The 16,266-nt window shown below is 34.2% G+C and overlaps 1 protein-coding gene and 1 pseudogene across 1 annotated transcript in view; one reads left to right on the forward strand and one right to left on the reverse strand.

Annotated features, from left to right (window-relative positions):
- Positions 1-626: 626 nt before the first annotated feature.
- Positions 627-1,120, forward strand: LOC122103063 (annotated as a pseudogene).
- Positions 1,121-2,240: 1,120 nt separating this feature from the next.
- The window catches only part of Cep85l (centrosomal protein 85 like), a 93,924-nt gene continuing 79,898 nt past the window's right edge, over positions 2,241-16,266 (reverse strand). Inside the window, exons 11-13 of the mRNA XM_042679747.1 lie at positions 13,754-13,861; positions 9,296-9,527; positions 2,241-6,678 (exon numbers count right to left, since the gene is read on the reverse strand). Of these exons, the coding sequence (XP_042535681.1) occupies positions 6,515-6,678; positions 9,296-9,527; positions 13,754-13,861 (504 nt within the window). The 3' untranslated portion in view covers positions 2,241-6,514. The remainder of the gene's footprint in view (positions 6,679-9,295; positions 9,528-13,753; positions 13,862-16,266) is intronic.

A 16,266-nucleotide genomic window follows, 5' to 3' on the forward strand; every position in this document is an offset into this window, starting at 1 on the left:
GGGGTTTAGATCAGACGTGAAAGATAAACTCAAAATAATATATAGTTTTCTACTGAAAATAGTACCTTGCTTAGCACAAATTTCCTTATGAAGTTTTCTGTGCCACTATTTCTCTTTAGATTATAGGGTGTATGTAGCATTTCAAACAGATTGAAGGCTTACTGGCAAAGAAAACTTTTGTAAATGTCTCCAGAACCTAATCCACTAATACACCCTAGGTTCCTTTCACAGCTCAGAGCTGTTGGCATTTTTCTTAATAGATCTATTTTATCAATATATATTACATTGGTAAGGAAGAAAAAAAACATGAAAATCTGGTGTTACAGGGAAATGAATGTACCTGAAAAACATATTAAGTGAAATAAGCCAGGCTCATGCTCAAGACAGTCTGCATTGTTCTTTCTGATATGTGGATGTTAGATATAAACATGTATGTAAACACATAAGATATAAATACAGATCTAACTCTATCTATCCATCTATCTGAGGAAAGTATGGTATTTGTAGATATCACGATGAAACCCTTTTGAACAAAAAGAACATTAAGAAGTTGAACATGGCTTTTGTCTTTCAGCTTTGAGGAGGCAAAGGTGAAGAAGCTTTCTCCTGTCATCCCGAATCCAGCCACCTCCACCATGCCACCCAAGTTCCACCCCAGGAAAATCAAAGTTGTCTGTCTGAGGTGCACTGGTGGCCAATCTGCAACACATCTGCCCTGACCCCCACAATTCACTCCCGGGTCTGTCTTGGAAAAAAGGTTGCTTATGACATTGCTAAGGCAACAGGTGGCCAGAAATTCCTAAGGATTATAGTGAACATGACCATCCATCCAGACAGGCCCAGATTGAGGTGGGACCTTCTACCTCTGCCCTGATCATCAAAGCCCTAAAGGAGCCACCAAGACAGAAACAAACAGAAAGACGTTAAACACAGTGGCAACATCTCTTTTGATGAGATTGCCCAGGAGATGCAGCACAGATCTTTAGCCAGATAACTTTCTGGAGGCATTAAGGAGATCTTGGGCAGTGACAAGTCTGTGAGCTGTAATGTTGGTGGCTGCCATCCTCATGACATCAAAGATGACATCAACAGTGGTGTGGTAGAACATCTGACTAGTTAAGAAGTACAAGAGAGACTATTTCAAGAAAAGATCATCTGACAAAAAAAAAAAACCCTGAAAATATGTGGAGTTTGGATAGCAGTAAGAACAGGGAAGGAAGGGAAGACATACAAATCTATGTACATGGCTGGGTGCTTGTGGCTTACATCTGTAATCCTAGCTACTCATGAGGCTGAGATATGAGGATCACAGGTCAAAGCCAGCCTCTTACCTCTAATTAACTACCAGAAAATCAAAGTAGTTCAGTGGCTTAAAGTGGCAGAGCACTAACCTTTAGCAAAGAGACCTCAGGGACAGCATCCAGGCCCTGAGTTAAAGCCCTACAACAGACAGAAGAAGAAAAAAGTCTAGGATTTTATCTGTTCTTGATTGTACCTATATAGTCTGAAATATAACTTTTTAAAGATTTCTAATGGGATCTTTTTCCTGATAACTCAATTATATTCCTCATTAAAACTTTTAGTGAGGAATAAAAACTCTGACCAAGCAATGACAAGTTATCTGAAATAGAAGGCAAATGCTTTGCTGAAGTACAAAAAGATGCCATCATCCAGCTTCTTGGAAAGAAGGTGGTTATGGCCTCTGTTTTAGAGCCAGGACCTACGCTGCCACCAGAAGGGCATCTCTGAGTCTAGCATAGCAAGCTCAGATATCAAGGTTCCATCCCAATGATCTCATATGTACCTGTAGCAGTAAAGTTTCAACCTCTGATCTTTTAGGAGAAAACCAACAACATGTGATTCAACAGCAAAATCTTTGGTAATCAGTGTTCCAGACTGAAGTCAAATTTTCTCTGCTGGAAAACCAGAAAGATGCCTTGTTATTTAAATAAGGTAGTAAAAATGTATGAGGACACAGTACTATTAGTTGAAATGGTACAGATATGACTTTGTACTTATGCTACCTGGCATCACATAATCTCCACACCCTTCCTGGGAAGGCCCTGAGAACAAGCATTTTAGCAAGTACAAAGGATTATAAGACACACTTTAGAAGGCAGAAGTCTCCATGTTCTAGTCACAAATTATCTGTGCGTGTATAGAAAGTCAAGTGACCTCAGGATAGAGTATGCAATTTCAAAAACATTCTTATATTAATATTAAATACTAAGACGACAAAATAATTTTATAAAAAATTTATTTCTCTATAAATACAAATTCCAACATCAACAAACAATAGTCCAGTGGAAAAATACTAGCCATTAACATTGAAAACTTTATTCTTAGTTAATAAATAGAACTTTGGCATTCAAATTTCTAGCTGTAAACCCTATTAAAAAACCAAAAACAAAAACAACCCTTTTACAAAATAGGAGGCAAAAATGACAAATTAGAAGGCATAAGCCAACCAGTGGCTTCACATTCTTTTTTATATAATAACTGTATTTCATTTTTAAATTATGAACACTGTATTTACACATGAGGTATTCCAAGTGGTTCAAAAACAGAACCTGGTATGCACACCCACCAGTCGAGGTGAATGATGACACGCTCTGCTGTGCTTTTATGTTAACCGCGAGCACCTTAGTACTTGTCACCACACCAGCGAGATGCTGAATTTTCCATGTAGGTATTTAAATAATTACTCATAGATATATGTATATATGTACACATAAATGAATACATTCGAAAGGAATTTCCTGCTCACTATTATAGAAAAGATTGAGTTCCAAAGACAGCTATCTGATAATTTCCTTCACTTTTTACTAAGTCAGCTAACCAGTTAAGGAAAAATTGATCCTTGCTTAAAGAAAATCCTTATCAAGTCTATTTACAGTACAACAAGGTGCAATAATCATCAACATTCTCATAGCTCATGTAATATAGAAAAATGTTTACTGCAGGCAAAAGGCACAAAAGGTTCTCTCTGCATACATCTGCAACTGTGTTGTTGATGACTTAATGATCTGAAACAATTATATTCAGTATTTCTTTTACATAAAAAACCCCAATCTTCCCCCTTCATGATTAAATGTATGATATAATCACATAGCAATTACCACCAATAGCATTTGGGGGCAAAAGTTGGAAATTTTATTCTTTATGTTATATAGGAGATGTTTTTCTTGGTTTGTGAACACTAAAAAGACTGTCAAAAGTAAAAACAAAATGAATTAGCTTTATGTCTGGAAGCTACAGCTATCAGCAGTTTCAAATTATATAGTCTGAGTGTGTATGGCTATGAGAATTGCTTTTTATAGGAATTATGAATTTATAAGGGATAGAAATCTACATAAGAGAATGTCAACAATTCAAAATAAAGGTATGTCTAAGCTACACTAAGCTATGTAAAAATGCAATCCAAGTACTCAGCTGCCATTTAAGAAACACTGTCCCAATAAAGCAGTTCCTTTACAAATGCCAGAATTAATTTATAAGCCCACTGGTAAACTGGGAATGTACAATACTCACATTAGCAATACTTTCATCCTTTATATTTTAAAGCCACAGAAAAAAAGCCTAATTTAGTTAAAAAAATTCTCATAACCAAAATAAATTTCACTAAGATGTAATACTGTTATTAGATACTGAATCCTATTTCAAATATAAAAAGGAGCCACACTTTAAAAAAAACAAAAAAGTTATTTCTTCCTTAGTCAAGTCAAAATTTTAAAAGGAGCCATTGAAAAAGTTACTAACAGTTTCAATAAAGTCATTCAATTTTTCTGACTTCAGGTAAAAAGATATCTATTGTGTCCTTAATTCAACTAATTTTATCTGCACAGGTCACAGGAGACTTTCATTTTGATAACTTATGTCCTGTCCATTATGTGTGACTTAAGTTAGAATAAGCTCAACTTGAAAAGACAAATAATGTTCATGCCACATGACATTTCCTGAGATAATCAACATTTAATGCACAAAAGCATAATCAAAAGGTTTCATTATCTAAGAAAATTTTCATTTGGACTTAAATTTTAGGTTAAAGTTCATCCCAGGCAGATGTCATTGTACTGCACTGTAGTTCAAAAAGAGGCAAAACACTAGTTGTACTGTTTGCCCATCTTATTTGCTTCATTGTGATACTAGTAACTTTCAACCTTAGAAGGTGTCTTGATGAAAGGAAATTTTCTGAAAAAAAAAATTAGTACTACTATCTCCCTCCCCGCTACAAATTCTCTCCCAAACTTAGTATTTACTCTTAAGGTGCTTTTAAGCTCTATGTTCTATAAGGATTACACTTAAACTATCATATCTTAACTTCTTTTTATGGGAGAAATATATTTGGAAAATGGAGTGAATTAGCAGCAGTTAGTTAATTTCTTAAATTAAAAAAATATGCCTCAAGACAAGTAAATTTTGTTTTAAAAAACTAACTTATTAAAACCAAATTGTTTTATCAAATGATGCCTACAGTAGAATAAAACCAATGACAACCATAAATCACTGGAACATGAACTAAAAACCTAGGAAATACCTAATTAAGAACTTACTAACCCAAATCAGTAATAACTTGTTTGTTAGTCCTATGACCCTAGGTGCCTTTATTTCAGAAATCTTTACAAGATGGCAGTGATTCTATTCAAAGTGAATATAGAAATATTACTTGCTGTTCTGTGGCTAATCTATGCTTGATGATCTATACTTTACTACTCTATAGGAACATTTTCAACTGACAATTTTCACAAGGCAGACTTTTTTGCATATAAGTTTTGGTATAAATTTATGATTCCTTGATTATCTTTAAAGCACTAACATAAAAAAGTGAATATATTTTCAGAAAGCCAACTACTTAGCAGTGACTAAGTCCCTCCCTAGGTCAGGGTTTGTGAATTGTAGAATGATCACAATACATTTTTTCGTCTTAGGCCAGACCCTAAGAAGAGAAAGAGGAGTGAACCAAGGCACCAAGTAAAAGGGACATGGACTACTTTACAATGTATTAAGAAACTGTTGAAACACAACTATAAAACAATTTATCGAGAGCAGTAAAGAAGTCAGAATTCTGAACTAAGTATCTTCCTGGGTTAAGTCTACTTGAAGGCCTTATCTTACTGTGTTCTGATTATTGAGAACAGGAAAATATTTTCTAGAACAATCTTAACACCTGCCATGAAAATCCAATACAAATATTATATTGCTTAATTCATATGCTATTCCCTCACTTCTTATTCAGTCTTGCCTAGGTGAAATGTGTGTGTGTCTGATGGTGCAGTGCTTTGTTATAACTAAGTATATTTAAAAGCATGTGAAGAATACTATGAAGAATAAAGTATTCTTTCCAAAATACTAACTAAACCAGACAATACTCATTTGAAAGTTTAAATGATAGCAAGTCTACTAAATATTAGTTGCATTTCATAGTAATACCCTGTACTCCAGATTAAGAATTTAGCCAAGGATTTTTTATGAAGAACACCATTCTTAACATAATATAGCTAATACATGGAATTAAATATCTTCTTGGTTTAGAGTTAATGCCAGTTTGAATTCAGATGTAAATAATTTTTGTTGGCTTTCTCTTAAAAGTAGTTTCAACTCCAAAATGAGTACAATAATGTTAGAATGGAAACATGGAGATTTGGATAAATAAGCTATTGTGCCAGAGTTGTCAGTCTTTCTTTTACAATAATGATCTGAGGACTTCATACATACATGCATATTCAAATAGAGGCATGTTAGAAATTAGTGCAAATTAAGTTAAATTTTCTTGTAATGCATTAAGTTACTTACAATGATAATGAAAACAATCATCATGTCAAAATTTCACACCTCTAGGGCAATGTACAGTCACTCTGGAAAAATAGCCAACCTATCTACTGTACTAAACTGTGATAATCAACCTGACTCCACAACCTGATCATCTTGACACACAGATTGTTTAAAACATAGATGATTTGCCTACTGTATTTTTATTAGAACACTTGCCTGCTGATGGGACTCTTCTTTACCCAGCCCTTGAAAAATCTCAAAATAAAACACAAGCTACTATATGAAAGAACTGTAAGAATAAACTGTAAGAATAGGTGCCTTTTTCAGAAGCTCTCCTTTACCCTTGAAATCCTTATTTTGTGAAAAATGCCTACAAACTCCACATGTCCATGCATACACAAACACACAAAACTGTAGGAGTAAATGAGATCCTATCTCTTTATCTGAAGGGCATTCTTCACAGCTTGGTCCTACAATCAGTAGTTTAAAAATGCAGATGTCTTTTCTTGCATACTTTAACAATTTTTTCAAATGGTAATTTGATTGTTTTGCTTGATCAGCTAAGTCTCTTCTAAACCTCCTTACCTCTTCCCCATCCCCCCCAAAAAAATTCCATAAAAACCCCTATGTTCAAGTCATGTCTCTTGCCATTTTACATTGTAATTCCTAAAATGAAATGTGAAGAACCATGACACAGCAGCATTTAACAATGGGTCATTATTGCTGTAGGACCAACACTTGATCACTGGGTTATGCAGTTGTCTCCCATGTCCTGAGCATAGCGGTCTGATATTGTAGTCCGTAATTCATCAATGTCCCTCCGTAACTGGCACACATCTGACAGTTTTTTACTGAGTGTTTCTGGACTGTGGTCATTTCCAGTCTCTTCAGCTGAACAGTTCATTGCTGTGTAAATAAAACACAGAATGAATACTTCAATTTTTGTTTGAATAAACATTTTAAGCTTTTCACCTTACCAATGGGAATAGAGTACAACACACATCAGTGAGGCTCAGGTTTAAAACATAAGTCATTCGATATTAAACACATATTACCTAGTTTGTCTTTCACTTTGCTAATTAAAATATATTCAATTTCTATAGTAATACAAATTCAACATGTTTAATGGATGACAATACTCCAAAAATGGAAAGATGTGTTCTAATGTCTCTTTTCAAGCTCAACTAGAACACTTGGTTCTTCTCATTTGGCAAAATATAAAGATCTTTTACATAGTAAAAGGAAGTATTTTTAATTTTTATGATTACAAAATGGGTTTCTTTGGCATGCAAATATCTGTTTTCAAAATATATAGCAAAGGTGCTGAGATCTACAGTCCCAAAATATCTAGTTGATTGCTAACTGCCCAATGCCTGAATAACTAGGAGGTAAGGCCTTGAGTCAGCTGATTTATTTAGTCCAGTGATTTATGTACTTAGTTATTGTGAAATAAATCTTTCCTTAAGACCCTTATTAGCACTGGTACTTTCCTGAAGGTGTGATGTCAAGTAACTTAGTCACACGAAGAAGAAAGCATACAGGCCTTACTGAAGAAGCAGTATGGATTTGCTCATTGTATGGGCCTTGAAACTAGAAAACAAAATAGCCTGACAGACTTTGAGAAACTTCAAGAAAAGTAGTATTCAGCTAAAAATGGTACAACACAAATTATATGAGAGGATTTACAAGAAATATGGTTATCTTTATTCCTAATATTTATGATGTTACATATATGACACTACACTTACTTTTGGCAGATCATTCTGACAACAATGTGAAAAACGGACTGGAGGAAGAAGAGTAAGATGGGTGAAGCAAGACTAATTCAGTTTAGGACTATGAAAACCTGAATTAGAGCAACAGCACAATAGAGATGTGAAGGTAGGACATGGATAAGATTACTTGAAGAAAATAGAGAATAAAACAAACAAACAAAAAAATCAAGTGCAGATCATATGATTCATGCCTTTAATCCTTGCACGCAGAAAGTAGAGGCAGAGGATTCCAAGTCTGAGAACAGCCTGGGCTATATAGCAAGATATATATTTGTCTCAAACAAAATGAAGTGAAACAAAGCAAAAGATAACAACAAAACTCAACAAACAATTCCTAAGGACCCAATAATAAATGGCAGAGAACTCAAAAGACTGAGGTTGAGAAGTCATAAGGGTAGAAGCAGAATTTAGAGTTTGTCATGGAAACCAAGGTGTCACAGAACTCTAAGATGAGTGGTATGCAATGCCAAAAGATAACTGAAGGAGACATTGGACAAGGAGCCAAAGGAATCAATTGTTTTTTTGACAAATTACTTGGCTGGTCTAAATGTAAGGTAAGGACTCTGGGTTGAATAAGGAGTGGAAGGAGTATACACTAGGAGATGTATGTGGTAAGATTCTGAACCTTTTATTTGTATTAGGATAGCTCCATTATTTAAAAAAAGCTAATAAATCCTACAATGAAATGTAGTATATAATGAAATAATTGAAGGGGTGATCAGTTCCAAAATGACAGGGAAACTGAGTCTTCTTGTGTTTTCTTCTTGCTCTTGAGAGCAATTTTTTTCCTTTTCTTCTCTAAAACCCTTATCGAATTCCAGCTCTTCCATAAAGCTATCACAGCTCTTTCCATGTCTCATGTTTCCACTCTCCTCTGCCCACAACTCAATTGTAGCACTTAATACAATGTTCTAATAACTCAGTTAACATGTGGGTGAGCTGTGTTCACTTTATTTGCATTACCAGCTCCTAACAGCTCAACCATTGAAGGCATCTGTTAAGTGTTTATTGAGTGGAAGTTCTCAAATATTCACCATTTTTATATATCCACGTTTGTTCATAAGCCTTACATAGTCATCCTACACTTGTTCAACTGGAGTGGATTTCCTCTTTATTACAAAGAGACCAATATTTCAATATTCTATAAATCTAGGACTGCAGTCATTCCAGCAAATGCAGCACAGAAGGTCAAGCTCACACTAGGATAATATTACAGCAGCTCTCTCTCTCACTATAGGTGTGGAAGAAGATAGAATTGAGGCAAAGACAGGAAAGTATAAAAACCAACATCATATATGACATGGCCAATACATGTAAGCAGTGAAGACTGGACCATGAGAAAGCACTGGTTAATTCTATAAAATATACACAGAATAAAGAAGTAGTAAATATTTCTTTACAAATATTTTGCCAGTAGAAGACTGAGTCATTAGTCTATGCAGCTATCATATGAAAGTAATAAAAGCTTCATTACTTGGAGCAAAGTAATTGGAAAATCACTTAACTACTGTAACAAGCCCCAAGTGCCAGATTCTGCATAAGACACATCTCCTGGCATTCTGCCTTCTGAAAAATATGCTTTCTGACTTCCAGGCATAATGAGGTCAGTTTTAGTAAGGAAGTATATCGCACTGAATTAAAGCCTCATAAATTCAAGTCAGAAGGAGAGAACCAAAATAAATGGATTTGTGAAGACAGGTTTCAAAACTGTTAAGCAATAAAGTGAGGACAAGTCATCAGCTACTTACATCTGATTCCCAGTAATAATGAAAGATTAGGCTCCTTGCCCTGAGCTCGCTGATTAAGAATACTGCACAGTGCTTTTAAGTCAAACAAACAATAGGACATTTCTTTAAACAGCTGATCAATCACAGTCAAATCAAATAATGGCCGTTTAGAATGAATGGTCTGCTGCCTAGACAGGTCCAATTCCTGGCTCTGATCTAATAAAGAGCTAGTTTCTTCTGTTTGTCTTTGGTTCTGCAAAGAATAAAGAAAATAATTTGTTAGAACAGTGGAAAAATACTCATTAAGAAGTTATACACATTAACATTTCTCCTAATTGTGTAGGTGAAATCTAAAGTCTGTCTAAAGTCAAATCAAATGTTATATTAAATGCAACATTAACCAAATTCAACTGCAAATATGCAATAGGAAAAAGAAAAAATATATAGTAGAAGTGATTCTTCTGTGCCATCTGACGTTCTCTAAGTCTTTCAGCATCTCACCTTAAACTAACTCTAAGGTAACCTTCAGGGGAAAAAAACATGAAACCAAACATCCTTGAGCTTCAGTAGTTTCTCAAAAAGAGAATGCTGGATACCCTGAAAATATTACAGGAAGAGATAGGAGAAACACTAAAGCTCCTTGGCACAGGTCAAAGCTTCTTAAATAAAGATCCAGAAACACAACAAATGAAAGAAAGGCTGGAAAATGGGAATTGTACTAAACTGCAGAGCTTCTGCATGGCAACGGACATAGCTAGCAAGATAAACAGAAAGCTCAGAGACTGGGAGAAGATCTTCACTAGCCATACAATAGACAAGGGCCTCATATCAAAAATATACTTAGAACTCAAAAACACCCACAACAAACCCTCAAATAAACAACCACCCCATTAATAAGTGGGCTAAAGAATTAAAAAGAGACTTCCCTGAAGAAGAAATAAGAATGGGTAATAGACACAAAGAAATGTTCACCATTTCTGGCCATAAACAAAATGCAAATCAAAACTACATTGAGAGTCTACCTCATCCCAGTTAGAATGACCAATATCAAGAAAATTAATGAACAGATGCTGGTGGGTGTGGCCAAAAGGGAATACTACTACACTATTAGTGGGAATATAAACTTGTTTAACTATTCTGGAAAGTATGGAGATTCTTCAGAAGAGTTCTTCATAGAGTTCCTTTATGACCCAGAAATCTCACTCCTGAGCATTTACCCAGTGATCACAAACAAGGCCATACTAAAGCTATGAGTACAACCATGTTCACTGTAGCATTATTTACCATAGCTAAGATATGGAACCAACTCAGATGCCCCTCAGTAGATGAATGGATCAAGAAAATGTGATATATATACACAATGGAATTCTATGCTTTCATCAGAAAGAACGACATCGTCCCTTTTATAAGGAAATGGATAGACTTGGAAAAAGTCTTATTAAGTGAAGTAAGCCAAATCCAAGTAAACATCGGCTCCATAGTTTCCCTCAGTTGTAACAATTAGTATATGCCTAGGATCGTCTTAGGAGAGGATCACAATAGTTCAATAGCTATGTACATATGACTACATAAAATGATGCTAATTGAAATGATCTCCATAACATGGAAACAAGGGTTTTTGTGGTTCTTTTTTCTTTTTTTAGTGTACTGTTCATAGTTATTTCTTTTGTATTTCATTTTTTTCTTCTTCTTTCATTTTTTATTCCCCCGTGGTCACTGTTTCTGATTTCAGTACCCTTTGTCTTGAATATAAGTTTACCTGATTTGGGGAAGGGAAAGGAAATCACTGAAATGGTAGGGCAAATGGTATCACTAGATACTATGTTGGAAATGAACTTTACAACTTGTGGGGGAGAAGAGATGGGGGAGGAAAGTGGGAGAAAATTAGAGAGGGGGTAACACTGTTTGGACAAAAATGTACTCATTACCTTACTTATGTAACTGTAACCCTCTGGTACATCACCTTTACAATAAAATAAAATTTTAAAAAATAAAAATAAATAAAAGCCAAGAAGTAATAATCTGAAAAAAGAGCAATGTTGGAAGAATCACAATACCTGACTTCAAATTATACTCTAGAGCCATAGTAACAAAACCAGCATGGTACAGGCAAAAATAATCCCACACAATTATAGCTATCTAGTTTTTAAAAAAGTTGCCCAAAGCATATAATGGATAAAAGACAACTAACTCAACAAATGGTGCTGGAAAAACTGGGAATCTGCATGCTTAACACTGAAAACAGATCTGTGTCTTTCATCCAATTCAGAGTGGATCAAGGATCTTAATCTAAGACATGGAACTTTCACCCTACTATAGGAAAACACTGCAAGATATAGGTATAGGTGACAACTTTCAAAAAAGACTTCAATGCCTCAGCCAATAAGGAGGAGAATAATGGGATTGCATCAAACTGAAAAGCTTTTGCACAGCAGTTACCAAAAGAAGAAAGAACTGGTAGAAAGGGAAAAAACCTTTGCTAGCTATTCATCTGACAAGAGATTAATAACCAGAATATAAAAGGAGCTCAAAACTTTAAAAAGAACCAGTAACCCAATTAAAAGCGAAAGAGCTGACTAGATGCTTCTTGAACAAAGTACAATAGTCACTAAATATATAAATAAAGAATTTTCACTTTCCCTGGCCATAAGAGAAATGTAAAATCAAACTGACATTGACATTTCATCTCACCTTAGTTAGAATGGTCATCATCAAGAGTACAAACAACAAATAATGCTGGTAAGGATGGAGGATGGAGGCAGAACCTTTACATCCTGTTAGAAGGGATGGAAATTAGTGCAACCACTACGGAAATCGATATGGAGATTCCTTGGAAAACTAAAATGTGATACAGTGTGATACAGTGACATGACTACTGGGCATATATCTGAAAAAATGTAATTAAGATGTAATTAGAAACCTTTAAACACTGCAACACTATTCCCAACAGCCAAGTTATAGAAGACTTCAGTCTAAATGCCCTACAAGTGATGAATAAAGAAAATATGAAACACACATATACACCTATATCATAATATATATCTATATATCATAATATGTAACTATATGTAATCTACATATGTATTATATATCATCTATCTATGGTATGTGTAATATATCAGGATATATCTATCATTATCTCTGCCTCATATAATTACAATAGTGGGGCTGATTAGGGGAGAGGGAAAAGGAATGATGACAAATGTATAATACTAAAATACATTTTGTTTGTGTATGAAGATGCATGAGAGAACTCACTGAAAGCTGTTAAAAAAATAGGGGAACTGGAAAAGAGAATAAAGTGAATTTGATTCAAGTTCAATACATGTATGCAAGAAATACCTTGGTGAGACTCCTTTGTACAACTAATACACACAGATAAAAACTCAAATATCCTAAGAAATATCAAAAACAAAACTTTACAAAGCCTCATATTCATTACAAAATTTACATGATGCAAAGAAGTTCTCAGCCAGTGCCACTTTAGTCAGTGGTGCTTAAATTATTGTGTGATCTGCTGTTTCTTTCACCTTCATTTTTATAAACATGTCTCCCCAAAACAAAGGGTGCACAAAAAAATGAGCTAAAAGATTATGTGTTCAATTTAAGTAATAATGTAAAAATTAAGAATTTTTTAGATAACATGTTTGTATTGTAATTTTTTAGATACCATGTTTGGAAGGTGTTACAGGAAAAATGAACCAAGCGCCCACAGTACAATACTGAGCTCTATGCATCTTGGACACGTGTGTCTTTTGCTCAATATTAGTCTCTTCGGAAACAATTTCCCAGGGATACAAAGGATCTATTATATGAGAATGTCCTTAACTTTTTAAAATTTGTAATGATGACAGTCAAAATAAGTATTCTTTGCAAAAAGTGTCTTCAAACACAGGACAAGTATTTAATCTCATACTTTATATAAGAAAACGATGAAAGAATTTGAATGTGTTGGAAATACATAATTTCCAAGTGTGAAAATAGCAAAATAAACTTCTGGCAGTGGGGAAAGAAGATAGGGAGCACGATAAAGGGTATAAAATGATTATGATACATTGTAAACATGTGTGGCAACAACGAAATCCCCTGTCCCCATAACTGAGATAAGCCACTTTAAAAAAAGTGATCTGTCCAATGATCAAGTTGCCAATGCTACATCTTTCCTTAGGGTTGTTTTGTTTACATTCAGTGTGTGCTTTATTTGAACAATACAGGCCTTAATATCCGGACAGCATTTGATTTTGCTGTTATTGGTATGCTGTATTTTAAGATGTAAGATAAAGGTTTGTTTTTCTATTGTAATTTTCTTAAGAAACTTAATAGATTTAATTAACTGGTATATTAAACTCAAATTTTCAATTTGAAATTTTTCTAATAATTAACTCCATGCAATTAATGTATACAACCCAACCACTGACTTAAAACTGTGAATAGGCAGTGAATCATTCTCCCAAGGCCATCTGATTTTCCTCTACTTACTTCAAGTACTGCTTTTGTTAATCTCTGTAGATTTCTTTCTTTTCTTTCTAGTTCTTCCACCATCTTTTGTGTGGTAAATTTCTCTTTAGAAAGTTTCTCTTGCATAGACTAGAACAAAAAAAAAGTTGTAAAACCAAGCATGTTAACACATTTAAAGGAAAATGCCAGCCTAACATAGGTAAGTAGGCATGTTGGCGTCTGAATACTTTGAGTCTTTTTCCATCCTAGTACTTTGAATATTGAACCTGTTGCCTTTAGAGCAATCTGTATTATTTATACAGTGGATAGTTCCAAATAAAAGAGAAAAATACCATCTTTACCAACAGTTTTTAATCTGTATGAGATATATCAAATCTACAGATGCTATTTAATACAACTAATTCTTATTTTATTGATTTTTTTCCTACTTGGAAGTATATTTATTTTTATATTTTTCTTATATTAATAAGATATAAAATATGAAGATAACTCTATTTCCTATTAGTTGGAACATAGCTAGTTTCTCAGTATTGAACTAAGGTCAAAGATCAGTGAGGGAGCTTATTTCATTATAAAATTAGATGCAGATACATATTAAGAAAGTTCAGAGCACATCAAAGCAGCACGGAAGACATTTTATGGATATTTCAGCTGATTATTGTGATTTTCAAATAAATACACACCAAATTCTGTAGTTGCTTGTGAAACCCACATGTTTCTATCTTCCTTATTGCTTTGGGTAGACCACATCAGTAAACATACAACCAGAGGAAGAAGGATATCATTTTCCTCCGGGTCTCTCTATTTTTAACTCTGAAGATATTTCAATACACTACTGACCACCCAAACAGCACAAAATATTTTCCCCCCTCTCATTACCTCTGGACGGGATAAGGAACACAACCATTAGCATGGATTAAGACTACATGTAACCTGAGGGGACGAGTGGGGTTAGGATGGAAGAGGGGAAAGAATGATGGAAAGGGTGACACTGATCAAATGCACTGTACTCATAAAGTGACATGTTAAATTGAAACCCCTTGTACAAGCAGCTAAAGATAATTAAAAAATTGAAAAAAGAAAACTACTAAATATTAAGCCGTTTTCTTGGCAACAAATACTCAAACATGTCTTCTTGAATTTTAATAGACTTCAAAAAATATATTTAATATTTTAGCAAGTGGTTAAAAATAAAGGAAACATTAACATATATTTCCTCATATGGAAACTTGTTAATTTTCTACAAAAATGCATATAGAAGCACGAAGGGTTATCAGAATCATCTAAATCATATACAGAGTTTTATTTACCTAGCTGGATAGAGCTTTCTCACTTCAAGACATTTTTGGATTATAATCAAGAGTTCAACATATACTTAAATTCTAAGGTTTTGTTGGAATGTAGAATGCAGAATATAAACTACTCTAAAACTTACATTTTAACAATGAAATCTAAACTCAGGGATGTGTTTCCATAATGCTGTAATTCCTTAAAAGCTTATGATGATTTATATTTTTACCAATTCATGTTGAGTGTGACTACTGTGTAGTTTGAAGACTGAATTGAAATCAGTGATTAAAACAGGTAATCTTTTTCATTTAAATAAAACAAATGTTTCACAATAGTGTTATTTGTCCAAGAAGGAAAACTGGACTTGGGAAATAACACTAAGCTTAACATCTTAGGTGGTTTGGGCTTGAGAGCATTTATTGAGAAGTGCTTTAATAAAGGAAAGTGCTCAGGACCTAAAGGGTCCTGCTTCTGTAAAAATTGCTAGGATACTAGAGTGAGAATGCTAATACTCTCTGGCTGTAACATTTCACCTAAAAACATTACTTACTTCTTATCTAAAACTGTATGAGAAAAAACATATACTTAAAGCTTAAGGGAGAAAAAAATAAATTTTTAGTAATCTTCTCATGGCCTTACCAGATTAAAATTAAAACAGAATAAAATCTGATTATTAACTGGCTTTCCAAAGGAAAGTACAGTTAACTCAATATATAATATTCTTTCTTTAAAAAACTCTAAAAAAAACTCTATTCTAACTACAGAAGGAGGTTTCTGTAATTCCTTTTTGGTACTTTACCCAAAATTTATATGAGCTTTGAAATCTGCATTCATATTTATCAATGCAAATTATAATGTATTTGACATGTAAATCCATAATACCAAATTACTAGTTATTTTTACTATGCGAATAATGAAGAAAACTTTTTTTTTTGAGGGGGGAGGTCTGGTCGTGGGACTGAACTCTGGCCTGGGTACTGTCCCTCAGCTCTTCAGCTCAAGGCTAGCGCTCTACCACTTGAGCCACAGCGCCACTTTCTGGCTTTTTTCTTTGTGCTTATGTGGTGCTGAGGAATCGAACCCAGGGCCTCATGCATGCAAGGCAAGCGCTCTACCACTGAGCCACCTTCCCAACCCTGAAGAAAACTTTTGATGGCCATTTCAGGTTTTAATTTGTTTTATTATGAATAACGTGCTGAGCATGGTGGCTTATACCTGTGATCTTAGCTACTTGGAGATTAGAA

The sequence above is a fragment of the Dipodomys spectabilis genome, unplaced genomic scaffold, assembly GCF_019054845.1.
Source record: "Dipodomys spectabilis isolate Male_0828 unplaced genomic scaffold, ASM1905484v1 ptg000001l, whole genome shotgun sequence".
NCBI classification, from domain to species: domain Eukaryota; kingdom Metazoa; phylum Chordata; class Mammalia; order Rodentia; family Heteromyidae; genus Dipodomys; species Dipodomys spectabilis.